This window comes from Camelus ferus, chromosome 13 (assembly GCF_009834535.1).
Source record: "Camelus ferus isolate YT-003-E chromosome 13, BCGSAC_Cfer_1.0, whole genome shotgun sequence".
NCBI classification, from domain to species: Eukaryota; Metazoa; Chordata; class Mammalia; order Artiodactyla; family Camelidae; genus Camelus; species Camelus ferus.
The window spans coordinates 36,354,971-36,374,672 of NC_045708.1; the positions used below are offsets into that span (position 1 = coordinate 36,354,971).

The following is a 19,702-nucleotide window of genomic DNA, read 5'->3' on the forward strand; positions in this document are numbered from 1 at the left end:
TTATAAACATATATTACCATAAATATGTATTTCTTTAAAAATAAAATCCATTTAATATAGATTTAGTAGTTAAAACCTGATGCTTAAAACAGTCTTTACAATGGGCTATTCCACTAATTTTAGGGTAATGAACAATTTATGTTTCTTAATCTGCTTCATGAACTGTCAGTGACAGATCTAAGTTTGGTTACTAACTATTGCCTTGGAATTTAATTTTTAAAATTTGTTTAAAATGAATTTTACTTTAGGTCAGAGTTTAACATAAGGAGAAACTAGAAATTTCAGAAACTTGGACTTTACTCTCAAAATTCTTTGCCCTATTTAATTCCAATACTTTCCCTCTAACTCCATTTACACACTATGCCTTCCTTCCTCTTTCTTTTTTCCTTCATTCGTTAAACATATTTACTGTGTGTGGGAATGTAAGGTACACAGCCACTGCCAAAAAGAGAATCAAATCTCTTTGAGAAGACATGTAAAGAGGGAGAATGGATGATTAAAAGCAACATGTTATCACTGCAAAGTACTAAAGGGGTGGGCGTGGTTGATGTGAGAGTAGTAGAAGGGTCAGGAAAGGTTAAGTCTTGGAGGAAGAGTAGGAGTCAACCAGGTAAAGAGCAGGACGAATGTTATTCCCGACAGTGGGGCAGCATGAAAAAAAAGAGTAAGATTATGGGGAAATACAAATGGTCCACTATTACTATATGTATTAAGTGTAAGGCAGGGAATGGGAAAAGGTGAAGCTGTGCAGATAGGCAGGAGTCAGGTAACTGAGGTCCCAACTGCTGTGTCAACATAAAAATAGAGTGACCACATAGAACCTTTTTGCTCAAAAGATAACTTTTGAATTCTTGTTATATACTTCAATCTACTTGATTTCAAGATCACAAAGCCCATTTCTTGCTGAAGGAAAAATTCTCTTGTTGTCTAAAATGACTTTTAGGAAAAAATATTACGGTTATTAGATACATACTATTAGATGGAATTAATCTTTAGGGAAAAGACTGAAGGACAAATTATTTAGCAAGAATTTAACTGAAATTAAGCATGTAACTGAAAAGAAAACAAATACAGAGCCTGGTCCCTTGTAAGTACATCCACTTTTTATGTCCCCCTGGTCCCTTCTAAGCATTTCTACTATTTTCTCCCCCTACCGAAAAACCCTGTATCAGAGCTTGACAAGGCCTTCTACAAGAGCCAGCAGTACCCTATCATACTACTGACCCTCTGAAATGGGTTATCTTGGTCATGATTAGGTTGGTGGATGAACCAGAAATAAAAGCAAGTCTTCAATCTGAAAAAAGCAGAGAACATTAAGCATTGCCTCAGGCCTGGTGGTGACCCTATGGGATGCACTTTTGAATCAGAAAAGGTTAAGATTGCACTTACATCTCGGGCTTTCACATAGAAGGCCTCTTGAAAAGCAGCTTCTAATGAGCCAATAAAAAATACAGGATGGCAGTCACCATATCTATAGGAAAAATTACATCTATTAATTAAAATACACTTCAAATTTACTTCAAGTTTCACAAGTCTAACCAATAACTTTTAAGTTAATGTTGGGACTAATGTCTCTTATATAGACCAAACATTAAAATCTTTCTCTAGAGGCTCGGGAATGAGCTTCATTAGTGTTTACAATTCTCCTTGGCTTATACTGACATATTAGAACCCTGGAATTTTACGTATATGTAACAAATGGACTTAATAAGTGCTATAAAACCATGCCATTTACAAGTAGCAATTCCCGGTTACCCACTTTCATAAGACTTTCCTAGTTACAATAGCCTTAACTTTTCATTTTAGTTCATTTACTCTGGACATCTAACAGAGAGGGAAAATAATAGTACCTTGCAAAGTTTCCAAATTCTATTACATCAGAAAATAGAACTAAAGAGAAATATCATTTACGTGAAAATTTAGGGTTAAATATTTAAATCTTTTTATACACCTTAGGAGAATCTCAAATGCATACAAAACATTTTATATTAAGACTTTTGAAAGAAGAAATGTTAAATGATTCCAAAACAAAAATTAAAAGAAAAAACTCACTTAAATTTAAAAATTTAAATGATCTTTTTATTCAATATTATATTTAAAAAGATATTTTGTTTGTCTTAGGGTATACCAAAAATTAGTATCCTATATCCTAGTCCTTTTGGAAATATAGTCAAGATATTAAATTAGTAATCCATTTATTACACTTCTGTGAAGATACAGACATAAGATAAATACACCTCTGAAGTGGTATAAATAGTTCACTAGTTATCTGACTTGAATAGTATGTGTTCACTATCAGGACTATATAAATTGATAAATGTATCCTTTGAATACTTTAAGGAGAAATTAAAAACAATCTATGATTAAATTGCTCCAGAAAAATCACAGTAGCATTAAAAGAACATCAATTTTATATAGTTAATGTCCTAACCCTACCTTGAAGAAAACTCTGCTGTAAATTGTAATAAGGCATCTCCTTCATTTTCTGCGTTTTCTGGCACTAAAAAACAAACAAAAGAAAAAACAAAAACAAAAAACCAAAACAAATAGACACAAAAAACAAACCACATAACATCTAATCCCACATATAAGAAATATATTTAATCAATAAAGAGGAAATAAAATTAAATTTTAGCTTCTGTGATATATCTGAGGAGACATTTTAACTTGACATACATTAGAAGACTTCATCAAACCTTCAGGAAAATAGTCAATTTTATGTAAACATCACATCTATTTCTGTCCATAGAAGTTCCCTAATTTCACAGAGTAAATGAGCCATTTACAGACTTATTTTAATGGTCATTTTGTATATAGCACCACATGATTCTACACTATGCTTCTTGTAAGGTAGAAGTGAGGGAGATGACATATTTAGTTTACTTTTTCCTTCCAAAGATGGGTACCAGCGAGTGGAAAAGTAATATTACTATTGTTAAAACTGGTACCTCCAATAAGATGTGTGGAAATTAACTACAGTCACAAAAAGTATAGCTATTTGTTTATCAATCTCTAGGTTTAAGGTAAAGAGACAAACTCATAATTAATTATACAAGTGAAACAAAAGTTAAATTCCCTTGCATTTTTAATGAGTTTTACTAAAGCACTGCGAATGGCTGGGCTTAAAATCAAAACTCAAAAGGCTCGAGTTCTAATGAATAATGCCTGCTTGCTATATTTTATCTCTCCAAACCTCAAAGTCAGTAAGAGATTTTTAAGTTCACTGTTCCTTATAAATTTCTGCACTAGGAGGGAGAATTAAATGCTAGACTCAAAGAGTTATTAATACTCACTCATTGGAGATTTTCTCAGGGCAGATGACGCCATGCCGAATACTTCTCCATCATCCACCCCAAATTCGGAAGCGTCTTCAAAGTCATCTCCATCACTATCACTAACCATATGAACATCGGTGCTTTGCTATTTAAGGAAAGTCCTGATTAGTTTCATATTGACTTCAGGAAATTGAATTCCAAAATATGTTATGTACTCACAATAGGAGATCACCATTATAAAAATTTTATTAAATGAGAAGTTATTTGCTAGAGTAAAGCTTAATATTTTTCAAATTAAGGCTTACATATATTTCTAAACTTACTGTGATACCTCTAGACTAAAGATTGGAGGCTGAGGGAAAATGAAGGATGTCCACAAACTCAATGAAGACTGAGATTTTTGTCTGTTTTATCCCCAGCCTGTAGTGCAAAATTAAGTGCTCAATAAGTATTTGCTTAATAAATGAAGAAATGGGCACAACTGAAGAGGTCAGAGACAAAGAAGCTATACAAGTCTTTCAAAAAGCTCACACGAATCTATATTTGTCAGGTAGAAACAATGGTAGCATTTTCAAATTGCCACTTCCATACTGTACTGGTTATCACATTTCTCATTAGGGAAATATGGTACACTATCCTCACAGTGTTATTGGAAAATAACATGAAATACACTATATTTGAAAACTCTTTGTAAGCTGAAGGCTGTTAAATATGAAGTGTAACAATGATGCTTCAACTCAGTAAACATTTACTGAGAATTTACTATATGCTGGACACTAATAAACTTGTTGTTTATTTTGTTTTCAGCAACATCAGTTGAGATATAAGGTATTACAATGAAAAATACCAGCTTCAAAATTTGAACTAGACTCTTGATCTCTAAGTTAGAAGGGAATTTCAAAAATACCAAGATTTCAAACATTCAAATTGAATTGGGAATACTGACAACTATTCATGTCTTGGATAAGAACGAGGTCCTAGCAAGGTATCTGGCTAACCACTTGTCTGCACTATGTTCAATAAATAAAGTCTACAAAGACCATTTAATAAATGAAGTTTCTATCTCTTAAAATATGGTGCTATGTACTTAAATTATGAAAATGCATTAAAAGAAACAGGATCAAAGACTCATAAAACTTGTCTAGAGAGGATGTTAAAGTTCAGCCATAGAATCATAGACTTTAAAGCTGGAAGGGATTCTAGAGATCAATGATTTTCAAATTTCTTTTCACATAGTTATCTCCTACTTCTAGCCCCAAGCAAAATACTATGTAAAATTATAGTGCATACAGTAGATAAAAGTAAGGTCACTCAGGTTGGAGCCTAAAGCTCCTAGGCTTAGATTTTTCTTCCTCATATTCCTTTGACAGCTGGGGTACCTCTGAACGCTCTCAGAACACTATGGAACAATTTTTAAGACTACTAATTTAGTGAGACTATCAGCTCCAAATGAGGAAGCCAAGATACTTACTCCATATGACTCAGCAGGCTTAGCATTTCCTCTTTGGACATAATCAAGCATTAATGTAATTGTAACATTTTTCCTCTTATCTTAAAGACAGCCCTTCCAATGGTTTGACTAATGTACACATATTTATTTAGTGAATAAAAAGAATGGTCCTTGTGCTAAATATCTATCGGCTATTCTGACTATACACTGTTTCTCACAGAAGCCTTGGTTCTATTTGCAATCCTAATGGTACTTTAGTGTTTTGCTTTGTAGAGTGAAGATCTCCTCTTGATTTCTGCAATTTAACAGCTTAAAAATTCAAAACAGGGGGGAAGGTATAGCTCAAGAAGTAGAATACATGAGGAACTGGGTTCAATCCCCAGTACCTCCTTTAAGAATAAATAAATAAATAAACCTAATTACCTCCCCCAACGAAAAAATTGAAAAAAACAAAACAAAACAAAACAACAAAGAAAATTCAAAACACTTTCTCATTTTAAAGCAGAGAGGGAGACTCCTCTTCAAAATAATACATTTACTATGACCAAAACTGTACTTGAATTTCATCTGTGTTTCTTGCAGGCAAATATCTGGAGCATGAACTTCCCTTGAATTTTGAGGCTCAGTCTGAAACAGTCAAAGGTTCAAGATCTAAAAGGTACCCTACATGTTTCCTTAGGGTGCTTAGCCAGGTTCACAGGCAGGTGGAAAGAAACAAAGGTCCAGTACAATAAACCTCACATCTTCTGTCAGCTAAGCTATTATCTCAGCCTTCAGTTAGTCTTGCCTAGTACTCACTTTCCTTTAAGAGGCACAAGATTAAGAAGGACATTTGGAGGACACAGGAGTGAAAAAGAAAGGGACTGTTCTATATGTCACCTTTTTTTCTCACCGCTTTTACCTTACTCCTGCACATTTATCCTTTCTCAATTCTAATCTAATTTTCAGTCAAACAATAGCCTATTTCCATAACAATAGGACTTCATCTTATACTTAGGATAGTGATTTTTGATTTTGTGCCTATGTAACACATTATTTTGTCTTCACAAAGCATAGAATTCCTAACTCTCTTAAGATCACAGCAAGCAAAATCCTACGACATCATAATCTTCAAAGGGAGGTATCTAAAAAGCCGATTTTGTTGAAAAAAGTATATTTCAAATATGAATTATTGAAGTATCTGCAAGAATGAGCTACTTAATTATGTATAAGGAACTCCCAATCTCTTCACATTTTCTTATCAGCCATCTAACAGGTTAGGAAAAGCTTTTTCTAAAAAATGAGATAAACAATCCTTTTTTCATTAATGTTTGCTGATGAGAATAGATAATCTCTTGGTTCAGTCATTTTGGTTGCCCTAAAATTCTTTCAATCCAAAGAAGCTATTTACTTAGAATTTTTAAAAACAGCTAAAAAAAATCAGTGATTCTATTTCAGCTGTTTATTGCATTCATCTATTCCCTTTATCATTTAACAAATATTTACAAATCCTACTAAGTGCTACATTGCCTGGATCTGGGTGAAAGATACATAGTCTATGCTCTCTCAAGGAATACCATATAATATATACATATAGATAATTATAAAACCTAATTATTTTATAATAGGTAAGTTCAGAGGAGAGCATTTACCGCACTGGGAGTGGGAGGAATTAGGGCAAACTTCTTAGAAAAGATGGTAACAAAACTGCTTGAGACAAAAATTTAGAACTCATACATACATAAGGCAAACTTATAATTGAAGCAGATATTCTTTTCACTAATTACTTCGGAGAAGAACCAGATTAAAAGCTAGGGATACAGAGATAAAACATGGTTCTAGACTTTAAGAAATTCCCATTTTAAAGGAAGTCATATTTAGTTGTAAATATGTCTTTTTCATTGTGATAAGAGATACAATAAAAGTATAAGCCAAGACTACTGGACAATAAAGGAGAGGGTGATTAGTTACTTTAGAAGGCTGCACAAGGCCTCATGGAAGTGCTAATATTTAACAAGTATCTTTTAAAAAGATATCAATGTTGTAGAGTGTGTGTAATGGAAGACTGTTGGGGAGGGAGTTGTACTTTAGGCAGAGAAAAGACTCAAACAATGAACTGGATGTTTAAAAAAATCAGTAAAGAATTTCAAAAAACAAACTGAATCATCAACTTTGTGTACGGAAGAGGAATGTGAATTGCCTGTAAAGCCAGGAAGTTCCAACAAAACTAGACTGTGGCGGTTCTTAAATTGGCATACTAAGGTATTTGGACTTTACTCTGATGACAATATGGAAATCACTAAAGGTTTTTAGACAGAGGACTGTTCGAGGGAAAAACTCTAATGGGTTTGTGTGTGTGTGTGTGCATGTTTGCGGTAGCTTGGTAGCATATGGCAAATTAGACCTGAAGACACAAAAAGGGATACTTATCTCAAAATTTCAAGTGAGAGGACTTGAGAGCTTATACTTGTGCAATGGGAATTGAATGGAGACAGACTTAAAAATATACCTTAGTAGAATTGATAGGAATTGACCAATTAGACTTGAAGTTTAAAAAAAAAAATGGAAGAGGCAAATAGGTATCAAAATTTCCAGTTTGGGTGACTTAGTGGGTAGGGAAGGTCAGGTCTGGTGAGGAAGAATACTGAAGCCAGATCTCAGATAGAGTAAATTTGAGGAAGCTGTTGGGCATCCAGGTAAAAATGACTAGTAGGTAGCTGGAAAAAAAATTGGGAGTTCAGGAAACAGGTTCAGAAAAGACTGAAATTTGGAAATGACTGGCATATAAACAATAGCTGAGGTTAGAGAAGTGAATAAGATCACTCAGCTAAAAAATAAAGGAAGAACAGTGATAAGGATAAAAATTTATAGAATATATATATATGTAAATACTTGAATTGGTGAAGAAAAAGAAAAAGTAAAATAGATGGAGAGACAGCTGTCAAAGATTAGAAAGTCAATTAAGAGAAAGGATTTTAGAAGCAAAGTTTGAGAAAATTTCAATGGAGACAAGAAATGTAAACAGGTTCTGCAGCATGAGAATTAAGGAAGAGACAGTATGGAATTATTGTTACAGTATGGAATTATTGTTACAGCATGGAGATAGCTAGATACGAGCAGAGAAGGGGGGGCAGGTCAAATGGTAATAAACCATGTATCTTGTGAACAACGGGGGCCTTTTGGGCATGCAAAGAAAGATAGGAACCTCCATACTGATAAGAAACCACACATTTTGGGGCAACAAGTGTCCAGGAGGCAAAGAAAGGTGAGAAAAGGCAGGAATCTTTGGCATCTGAAAGTAACTTTTAGTTTATTATGCCCTCATTACAATAAAATTGGACTTGCAGGTAAGAGGTATCTATCATGCACCAATAACCATGACACGATCAAGACGAAATAAGGACAAAAATCCCTCCTTCCCTTGGGAAGGTAGAGCTGAGATGAAAGTCAGGGAATACGACTCCAAACCCCTCCCTCCCCAATGAATAAATATTCCGCCCATTCATTTTTACATCCTATGGTAACCAGCTTGCCAAAGAAACTTAGCACAGCCGCTCAACTGAGCCTGACTGCTCTCCCCTTGAGAGCATACTATTGCTTAATAAAGCCTCACTTTACTTTCTAGACCTCCATGTCTCATCTCTAAATTCATTCTGTGACAAGGTAAGAACAGACTCTCTGGTAACATTATGACTAAAAGAAAAAACAAAAAAAAAACGAAGATAAAGAAATCTGAATTTATAATCAAAAGACCTTGTGTGGAATACTTTGCCATTTTCTGTATGACTTTGGGCAAGCATGTTTGCATCACCATTACAGAGGGTGATTTATACTGACTCATAAAGGTAGCTGTGAAAATGAAAAGAGATGGCATAGTATGGTATTTTATAAAAATTATTTTTTTCTGTCCCAAACTTTTTTTTAAGTTGAAGTATAGTTCATATACTGTATTACATAAGTTCCAGGTGTACAATATAGTGATTCACAATTTTTAAAAGTTATACTCAATTTATAGTTATTATAAAATACTGGCTATATTCCCTGTGTTGTACAATATACTCTCATAGCTCATTTTATACATAATAATTTGTACCTCTTAAACTGCTACCCCTATATTTGCCATTCCCCACTTTCCTCTCCCCACTAGTAACCACTAGTTCATTCTCTGTATCTGTCAGTCTGCTGCTTTTTTGGTATATTTACTAGTTTGTTGTACATTTTAGATTCCACAAATAAGTGGTATTAATGCAGTATTTGTCTTTCTCTGTCTGACTTACTTCACTTAGCATCATGCTGCCCAAGTCCACCCATGTTGCTGCAAATGGCAAAATTTCATTCATTTTTATGGGTGAGTAGTATTTCATAGTATATATAAACCACATCTTCTTTATCCCTCCATCTATCGTTGGACACTTAGGTTGCTTCCACATCTTGGCAATTGTAAATAATGCTGCTATAAACATTTGGGTGCATGTATCTCTTCAAATAAGTGTTTCTGTTCTTTTTTGGATATATACCCAGGAGTGGAATTGCTGGGTCATATGGTAGTTATATTTTTAGCTTTTGAGAAACTTCCATACTGTTTTCCACAGTGGCTGCACTAATTTACATTGCCACCAACAATGTACAAGGGTTCCCTTTTCTCCACATACTTGCCAACATTTGTTATTTGTGTTCTTTTTAATAATAGCCATTCTGACAGGTGTAAGGTGACATGTCATTGCAGTTTTGATTTGCATTTTCCTGATGATTAGTGATGCTGAGCATCTTTACTTACGCCTGTTGGTCATCTGCATTTCCTCTTCAGAAAAATGCCTATTCAGTTCTTCTGCCCATTTTTTAATCAGTTTTGGGGTTTTTTTTTTTGATGTTGAGTTGTACAAGCTGTTTATGTATTTTGGATATTAACCCTTTATCAGTCAAAGCAAATTTTTTTCCCACTTAGTAGGCTGCCTTTTCATTTTGTCAATGGTTTCCTTTGCTGTACAGCAGCTTTCAAGTTTAATTAGGTCCCATTTGTTTATTTTTGCTTTTATTTCCTTCCTTTTGAAGACATATCCAAAAAACTATTGCTACAACGTATGTCAAAGAGTGTTTTGCCAATGTTTTCCTGTAAGTGTTTTATGGTTTCTGGTCTCATATTTAGGTCTATAATTCACTTTGAATTTATTTTTGTATATGGTGTTAGGGAATGTTCTAGTTTCATTCTTTTACATGTACCTCTCCAGTTTTCCCAGCTTCACTTATTAAAGAAACTATCTTTTCTCCATTTTATGTTCTTGTCTCCTTTGTTGTAGATTAACTGACTATAAGTGCGTGGGTTTATATTTGGGCTCTCTATTCTGTTCCACTGATCTGTGTGTCTGTTTCTGTGACAGTACCATAGTGTTTTGATGACTGTAACTTTGTAGTATAATCTGAAGTCAGGAAGTGTGATCCTTTCAGCTCTGTTCTTCTTTCTCAAGATTGTTTTGGCTACTCAGGGTCTTTCATGTTTATGAACAAGTTTTAAGATTACTTGTTCTAGTTCTATGAAAAAATGCCATTGGTATTTTGATAGGGATCACATTGAATCATAGATTGACTTCTTCCAATCTAAGAACATGGTATATCTATCCATCTGTATGAGTCGTCTTCAATTTCTTTCATCAGTGTATTACAGTTTCCCAAGTACAGGTCTTTTACCTTCTTAGGTAGGTTTGTTCCTAGGTATTTTGGTAAATGGATTGTATCCTCAACTTCTCTTTCTGATAGTTTGTTGTTAGTATTTCGAAATGCAACGGATTTCTGTGTATTAATTTTGTGTCCTACAACTTCACTGAATTCACTGATGAGCTCTAGCAGTTTTCTGGTGACGTCTTTAGGATTTTCTACATATAGTATCATGTCATCTGCAAATAGTGATAGTTTTACTTCTTCCTTTCCAATTTGGATTCTTTTCTTTTCTTTCTTTTTTCCCTTTCCTTCCTTCCTTCCTTCCTTCCTTCCTTCCTTCCTTCCTTCCTTCCTTTCCTTTCCTTTCCTTTCCTTTCCTTTCCTTTCCTTTCCTTTCTCTCTCTCTCTCTCTCTGATTGCTGTGGCTAGCACTTCCAATACTACACTGAATAAAAGTGGCAAGAGTGGGCATCCTTGTCTTGCTCCTAATCTTAGAGGAAATGCTTTCAGCTTTTCACTATTGAGTATTATGTTAGTTGTGGGTTTGTCATATATGGCTTTCATTATGTTGAGGTATGTTCCCTCTGTGCCCACTTTCTGGATAGTTTTTATCATAAATGAATGTTGAATTTTGTAAAAAGTTTTTTCTGCATCTACTGGAGATGATCACGTGGTTTTTCTTCTTCAACTTTTTAGTGTAGTGTGTCACATTAATTGATTTGCAGATACTGAAAAATCCTGGCATCTCTGGGATAATTCCCTCTTGATCATGGTATATGGTCCTTTTAATGCATCACTGGATTCAGTTTGCTAATATTTTGTTAAGCATTTTTGCATCTATGTTCACCAGTGATACTGGCCTGTTAATCTTCTTTTTTGTGATATCTTTGTCTGGTTTTGGTATCAGGGTAATGCTGGCCTCATACAATGAGTTTGAAAGTGTTCCTTCCTCTGCAATTCTTTGGAATAGTTTCAGAAAAATAGGTTTTGCTCTTCTCTAAATATTTGGTAGAATTCACCTGTGAAGCCATCTGGTCCTGGACTTGTTTGTCTGGAGTTTTAAAATTCTTATTCAATTTCATTACTGGTAATTTGGTTTGTTCATATTTTCTATTTCTTCCTGGTTCAGTCTTGGGAGATAGCACATTTCTAAGAATTTGTCCAATTCTTCTAGGTTGCCTATTTTACTGCCATATAGTTGTCCATATTAGTCTCTTTTGACTTTTGTACTTCTGTGGTGTCACTTGTAACTTCTCCCTTTTCATTTTTGATATTACTGATTTGGACCCTCTCCTTTTTTACTCTTGATGAATCTGGTAAAGGTTTATCAACTTTGTTTACCTTTTCAAAAAACCAGCTTTGAGTTTCATTGATCTTTTCGTGTGTGTGTGTGTGTGTGTGTGTGTTTTAAGTCTCTATTTCATTTATTTCTGCTCTGATATTTATGATTTCTTTTCTTCTACTAACTTTAGGTTTTATTTGTTCTTCTTTCTCTGGGTCTAATAGCTAAATTCAATTTTAGTCATATGGTAGAAAAAAGCTACATTGTACTGACTTAGGTGAACAGATGACGAAGAAATAAGAGTCATTCGGTATGGATTACTTTAAGAAGCATGGCTGTGAAAAAAACAAAAGATGAGCTAAAGCTTGAGGGGGAGCCAAGTTTGAAGGAATATTTTTTTTTAGGATAAGAAGATTTGAACATGTTCTTAGGAGGAAGAGAAGGAACCAATAGAGAGGGAGAGAATAAAAAATGCAAGAGAGACTGCTTAACTTTCTCCTGTTGTGGGAGAGGCTAATGAGGGTAGAATCAAGATAATGGGCAGAACAAACTCTAATAGCAAACTTCTCAACTAACAAACTTCTCAACTATCAAATTAGCAAATGTGATATTGATATAAACATATCCTTACTTGAATAGTCAAAAAAAAAGTCATAAAAATCTTGGTGCATCAGATCAATTCAGATAGTTTCAAAGAATAGAGGACTCTCAATGATTAGAATGAACAGTTTCTGGCTTGGGTTGATAATGAGCATTAATATGGGCGAGGAGATGGGTTTTGTGGGAGACATGATAATTTCAGTTTTGAACAGAGTGAATCTGTAGTGGGCATTCAGATGGAGATATTCAGGAGGAACTGGATTATTATTTAACTTGTTTGCCTGTGGTGAGTATGTGGCATTGCACCCTATGTGGTCAAGCAAAACACTCATCTCACCAAGTTTTAAAATTTGAAACAGATTTTTAACAACTATCTGTGCTCAATTTCATTTTGTCATGTACAAACTCCTTTACAGAAAGACTGTGCTTTCTTCACAGCCATATTCCTAGCACTTACTCCTGTATCAGGCATAGCGTAGATATATAATCAGAATTTACTGAATGACTACTGAATGAATCTTTTCTGTCAAGGACACCAAAACCTAGGTATTCTTAACTCCTTCCTCTGTTTTCCTACAGATCCTATCAATCACCAGTCCTACTAATTTTCCCAACAAAATATATCTTGAATATATTTCCTTCTCTTTTTTACTAATGATGTTTTACTTCAAGATCTCATTATCTTCTGCCTGTATCGTTAAAATAGATTCACATCTGATTTCTCTGTTTCCAGTCTTGCTTCCCTTATATCTAGCCTCTGCACAGCAGCCAATGTGCTCTACTCTAACATGTCTATTTGGGGAAAAAAAAAATCATTCCCTACTTTTTCCCTCATTTCTTACTTCTCATTGTCTCCCACTATATTTTCATGAACACCAAAGTGCACTCATGTCTCCCCATATTTTACATCAGATCATGCTGTTTCCCCTGAAGGGAATACTATTTCCATGTTTCTTCACTTGGCTGTTACTCATTCTTTATAATTCAACCCAGCTGCCACTGCTTTAGCACCAACCCTGCCTTTCTCCTTCTTCTTTTTGAAAAAAGATTCATTCACAAATATTTATTCTGTGGCTCGTATGTGCCAGGCACTATACTAGGTGTTAGGGCTACAGATAAGGCTTTTGCCTACAACCATTGTTGAAAGTTACAGCACCCCTCCAATATTTGTTCTCCCCTAGTATCTTATGCTTATCTCAACTTTCTCATTAATTATATAATAAGCAATTTTCAGTTTATATTCATTTGACTAGCACATAGTGAGCACTCAATAGATGCCTCCTCAACTAAAGTTGTGAATCAACAGTTTTAACATGATCTACATTTGAAATTTTTTCTTTTGTTACTCTTGGGGTACCCCTCCTGCTCCTCCACTATCAATTGAGGATTGGACAATTCCCAAGGAGCCTGGATCTAGGGATGTCTATACTACCCCACCCAAGCAGCTGGGATGAGAGAAAGGTACCTATCTACATACCCAGAAACATGGGAAGATCATTGAAAGGGGACTTAGGAGCAAGGGTAGGATGGGAAGAAAAGGGAAAATGTTAAATATTCATAAGGGAAATATATATGTAGGACTAGAAAGAGGATATAAGAAACAAAATTCCCCCAACTAGAGGAGATAACTATAATGGCATAAAATTCAAAACTTGAATTTAACTACTCCCCTCAAATATCTTCTTCCTAACTCAAGGCTTAAAACAGTGAATAGTAAAATGGTAGTTGTCTTGAAATACATGCAGTCATGTAAAAGAGGGGTTAAAACCAGAAGAAAGACGCAGAACCACTGGTTAGGAGCTACAAGGACAAAGCTTCCAGTTTAATATAAAGCAGATATCAACAGATGGAGATATTGACAATGGAACTAGTTACTTCAAGAGGGCAGAATCCTGCCACTGGAGATAAAACACAGATATATTTTGAGTGAGCTATTTTAGCACACAGACTGTGGTCCTAATGTTTTGCATGTAGAAGACATTAAAAAAATGTTTAAGTGAATGCGGGATGAATGGATGGGAGAGTGCAAATCAAATAAAAAATCCTTTCCAGTTTTACAATTCTATGACAACACAAAAACCAAGTCACAGATTCTTTCCCATTTCTCACCAGGCCCCTGGAGGAGGTGGTATTTACAGTTAGCCAGGAAAGGAAAAATAATGGACTCATTCCAGATAATCAGATTAAAAGATATTCCCAAGGCTTTGACTGTTTTAGTTTTGCAAAGCTCCCTAACCCCACTCTACCTTCTTCTGTAATTAACCTAAAGTGTATGCCAGCCTCATAAACACTATTTCTCAGTATACAACACTAACTTCTTTCCACTGAAGAGACTGCCCAAGTAACACATATAATGGTAAGGGTGAGAGAGGGAAATAAAATAGGTAAAATACATATCTTTCACCTCTCAGGGCATAAAATAAAGAATTTTGGGTGGAGCTGTTTTTTACCTTTTTAATGTTAGTAGATTTATCCATTAAAGAGTTGAAGCATAACCTACTAAAGCCATTAAAAATATACTCAAACACTAGAAGGAAGTATTTCAATAAATTATTTCTGGCAATTTCTACCAAGCAGAGAAATTCAGTATCATTTTTTTCTCTCATGCAGAATTAGTGAGATAAAGTCCTGGAAAAAAATAGTGTGGGCTCTTTAAAGGAAATTAGCATTTTTAGAGGCCCAAGAAGACAGTATAGCAGTATTTGTAGCAGGAGTAAAACCTCACTTCTTTGTGGATATACCAAAATGTTAAAAAACAAGAGTAGCAAATTATCATTTTCACAGGATGATCAAAGACCAGAACTTCACTTATGTATTCCCTATTCTCTTTCACATATTTAAGTACATATTCAGAGGATGGCTGGAGAAGTCCTGTGACAGCCTCCACAATGAGTGTCCAAAATATACAGTCAGTTTAAATAAAAATTTGCAACCACATCTTGCATAGAATGTAAGTGGAAAAAAGTGTTACTGAACTAGCTCAAGCTTTTGAATACTTCGATCATGCTTTAGCCTGAAAAATACTGGTGTAAAGAAAAGTTTTTTGTACTATTTAATTATGACCTTTTTAAGTCATGGATAAATGGATAAACTGTAATGTGTAGGGTCTCTTTCCCATTCCCTTAACCAAAATCATAATAGGACACATAGTGCTATTTGTAGCCTTTTAACATTGTGCCGGCTCATGAAGACACTTGCAGGAGTATCACATACACAAACATGTTCCCTCTCATCTGCCCTCTTTGTTTCTACAGTACCCTATTTGCACTGTTATCACTGCACTTATTACATTATGCCATTGTGACAAGTTTACTAATCTATCACCTCTGACTCTGAGCATCTTCATATAGGTACACTGTTATTCACTTTTGTTACCTAGTATCAAGCACATTGCCTGGCTCATAGAAGGTGCTCCAATTCAATGAGTTACAAAACCTTCAGGATCAATCCTAATAAACATATTTAGCTATATAGTCAGCAGCAAAGAAAATCCCTTTGTTAACCTGACATTTCTAAGTAAAAATCATTTCAACCAATCTACCCAAATTCTGTCTGTTGAAACATGAAACTTACAGAACAAGAAGGAGCACATTAGCAATAATCTCCCATGGAAAGTTTCTGCCTTCAAGAATTTACTGAGACTTTATTCACGCTACATTAACTTTATCTATTCATTGTTCTGGCAGATAAAAAAGAATAGGAAGTGGGCAGGTGAGTAGAGGATAGGCCTTCTGTTTAGTGAAAAGCTGGCAAACAGGCTTACCTCTTCGGACTGCTCCCGAGTCTGTGCAGGTGAAGATCTTCTTCCCACTGTAAGTCGATGGCAGGGATAGGAGAGCCCTGATTCAGCAAGACACATCTGCAAAAAGTAGAATCCATCATTTGTAAACAAAATGAGGCTATGTTTCGCAAAAGAGTTTTACTTTTTAGATATTTTCTATTATTTCTGGAGCAAGATTAGAAAGTTCACTCCAGGAGCCTCGGCATTACATTCAAAGGAAGGTTTTGAAAATTTGAAATTTTTCCATTATGGATGTTAAAATAGTCAAGGCTATTTTTCCATCAGACAACAGACTGAGGCTCCAGGAAACTATAACAAAGCCTCAAATAAAGCTAATCATATATATTCTCTGATTCCAGGATGTCTGTTACTTTTCTCATTGGAAAAACACTTCTGTTTCCCAATTCCCAGGGCGGTACTCTATACACCTTTTTTAAAGGGTACCTAGAAGAGTGTTTGCTGAAGGCATTAAAAAAAAGTTTCTATTCATGGTAACAATGTCATTTATGCTTTAATCAGTATAAATCCACAATTTCAGATCATTATAACCAATGAAACTATAATACATGTAAAGCACTTTTAGCACAGTACCTGGCATTTAGACATTCAGTTTATTCTTTTATTACTATTATGATCTAAAATGCTATCCAAAGAATCTGCCTAGTTTTGCCAAAAGAATTAAAATAATATATATTTACTTCTATTGAATTTTACAGTGGGTCAGATATTAAATAGCAACTCTGAGGTTTAAATTAAATTTGAGAAATATGAGTACATGTCACCTTTGTCTACAAAGACTAATTAAAACAATACTAAATAGCCCCAAGATGATATTTTCCTTTGGTGTTAGAAAATGACAAACATTTAATGCAATGATGTTATAAAGTGAAGTTTCTTTTATTATTATTCAAAATAAAATTGGGTATCACTAGCACACTGAAAACATCCATTGTAACTTTTGGGGAGGTAGGAATCAAATTGATACATAAGAAAACCCAAATATCTGTAAATTCATAGGGGCCAGACACAATAGTGGGTTGGTCATAACTGTAATTCAAATATGTATTATAATTAAGCTAATTATCTGAAGACAAATACTGGAATAGAAAATGCAAATGTCACATAACTATCCAGGTATTTTCAATCATGTGAGGTGTGCGTTGTCATATAGGTTATAGTGATAAAAATCACAGGTGTTTGATTGCTGTTATTTTTCCTTTAGTATGGTTAGAGGTTTCTGTTTCTTTGCTTTTGCACCTAGATATTTTGGAACTGAACCTTACAAATGCTAGAAGACTTGATGAATAAAATAAATAAATAAAAGCAAAGCTGCATTGATTCTGTTATTTCTATTCAATCGTATTCATCAACATAGTTGTCACAATTAGCTCAATTTATTTCATTTCAGTACAAGTAAAAGCAAAGCTAAGTTGGATAAGAAGCACAGGCTACATTTCAAGCCACACTGCCTTCACAATATTTTTCATTTGAAAAAGTTCTCCTCCCCCCACCCTGAAATCCTCTGGTAATGAAATAGTAATGATGGTAAATGTCACTGATAATCAGAAGCAGTGCAGTGTAACGGAAAGAGACCTGGAGGAGCCAGAAAAATCTCAGTTTAAGTACTGCCTAGCCTTCTGATCTTGGAAAAGTCATTTCTCTATTCTAAGTTAGAGTTCTCTCATTTATTAATTGAGGTGAGTAATTCCTGCCCTAACTACCTGAATGGACTTTTGAAAAGGTTAAATAGGATAAGGCAAGTAAAAGCTGGCTTTGAAACTATACTGAAATAGGCAAAAGAGCTGCTACCATTTCAGTGGTTATTATTTTTAGGACTTGGAGAAGAGAAATGGTGACTAAGTTCCACTGTTACTACCTTGGCATACAGCCCAGTTATGTGTAAGTTAGAACATATTTTAGGAGGAGCTAGAGGAAAGTGCTTATGAAAAGTACATGGTAACTACAAATGGGCTTGCTCTTTAATGGTTTGGTCTCCACAGTTATCAACTTTAACCTCTGCCAAGGCTACTAATAATTCATGAATATAAGAGGAGAGTGGCTAGCACTTTCTCTTTAGTTGACAGCTGACCAAGATTGCCTCCTTCTTTTTCAGATCTTACTAATCACAATGCACTGAGGAAATTGAAAGGTCAGGAATTTCTGAGTTACTATGTGCCCAGCATTGACTAAATATTAGGCAAAGTGTCTTTTTTAAGGTAACATATATACCAGTTGGGGAGACAACAGATGCACATAGGAACAGGGACAGAAAAAGGAATACAAATGAGTAAAGATGGGATTATATGTAGTCTCTGTAGTGCTAGGGACCCCTTGGAAGGGACAACAGTTACTCAGCAAGTGACTACAAGAAGTTAGGGCTAAAGTAAATGTTTGCTAAAACTCAAGATCGAAACTTAAATAATAGATGTGAAGTCAAAAGGCTGAGGCTCCAGGCAGGCTAAAGCACTCAAATTGCCCAATGACAATGGGCAAAATCACTTAGAATTTCTGTACTTCAGTCTTCTTACTTAGAAAGTGGTGTAAGACAATCTGCCTTTAATTTTCAAAATAGAGTAACACAATCTGTTCTACTCTTCCTCAGAGTTCGTATGAAGTTCCAATAAGATTATGTATGTGAAACCAAATTGTTACCTAATTGTAAATGATCAACATTCTTATCACTGGAGTATTTATTTTGCAAGAAATTGGAAAAAAAAAAAGATTAGGGCTGCAGGTCTGTTTGACTTTACAGCTGAAGATTTGCATTTAGATTTACATACATCGTATTAGTTAATTAACCTCTATATAATGGTAATCTTTCAATCACAAGATTGCTTTAACTTGATACAATGAAGAACTGTGACTCATTTCAAAACCTCCTTCAAGTCTTTATTCCTTTTTTTCTGGATATGTTAGACAGTAATTCTCTGACTCTCCATCATGGCAGACGCAGCGCATACAAATTCAGCAGAAAGTCAAGATTCTTTTATTTTATTATTTAATTTTACACACTGGCCACACAGCTGGGAGTATATCTGGATACTCAGGGGTTGGTTGGGGAAAAAAAATAGAATTTTCATGCATAAAATCTCACTGGCTAATTGATCCTACAAAAACAAACTCCTATGTCATTCAACAACATAACCATAAAATGTTGCTGTCCAATGTCACAGGATTTTGTTGTATATGTATTAAGACTTTTGTTTTACAGTAATTTTAGATTTACAACAAAATTGAGAGGAAAGAACAGAGATTTCTCCTAAACTCTCTGCCCCTCCTCGCCTCCCACACACATAGTCTTCCCCATTGTCAACTTCATTCACTGGAATGGTGCATTTTTTGACCAAGGAAGAACCTACCATGACACATAATTACCCGAAGTCCATTGTTTACATTAAGGTTCACTCCTGGTGTTGTGTATTGTGTTTGGAAAAGGGTATAGTGGCATCTATCCATTATTATAATACCATAGAGAACATTTCCACCGCCCTGAAAGTCCTCCAGGTTCTGTCTGTTCATCTCCTCCTGACTCCTAACTGCTATATCTCCATAGTTTTGCCTTTTCCAGAATGTCATATAGTTGGAATCATATAGTGTATAGCCCTTTCAAATTGGTCTCTTTCAATCAGCAATACAGTCAACCCTTGGTATTCAAGGGGGAACTGGTTCCAGGCCCCCAG

General features: G+C 34.9%; 1 protein-coding gene across 2 annotated transcripts in view; it reads right to left on the minus strand.

Moving 5' to 3' along the window:
• Positions 1–19,702, minus strand: part of FAF1 (Fas associated factor 1) — a 378,757-nt gene that overhangs the window by 124,805 nt on the left and 234,250 nt on the right. For both annotated transcript variants that reach the window (XM_032494244.1, XM_006180232.2), the window contains exons 9-12: positions 16,005–16,100; positions 3,294–3,420; positions 2,437–2,500; positions 1,390–1,471 (exon numbers count right to left, since the gene is read on the minus strand). In XM_032494244.1, the coding sequence (XP_032350135.1) occupies positions 1,390–1,471; positions 2,437–2,500; positions 3,294–3,420; positions 16,005–16,100 (369 nt within the window). The remainder of the gene's footprint in view (positions 1–1,389; positions 1,472–2,436; positions 2,501–3,293; positions 3,421–16,004; positions 16,101–19,702) is intronic.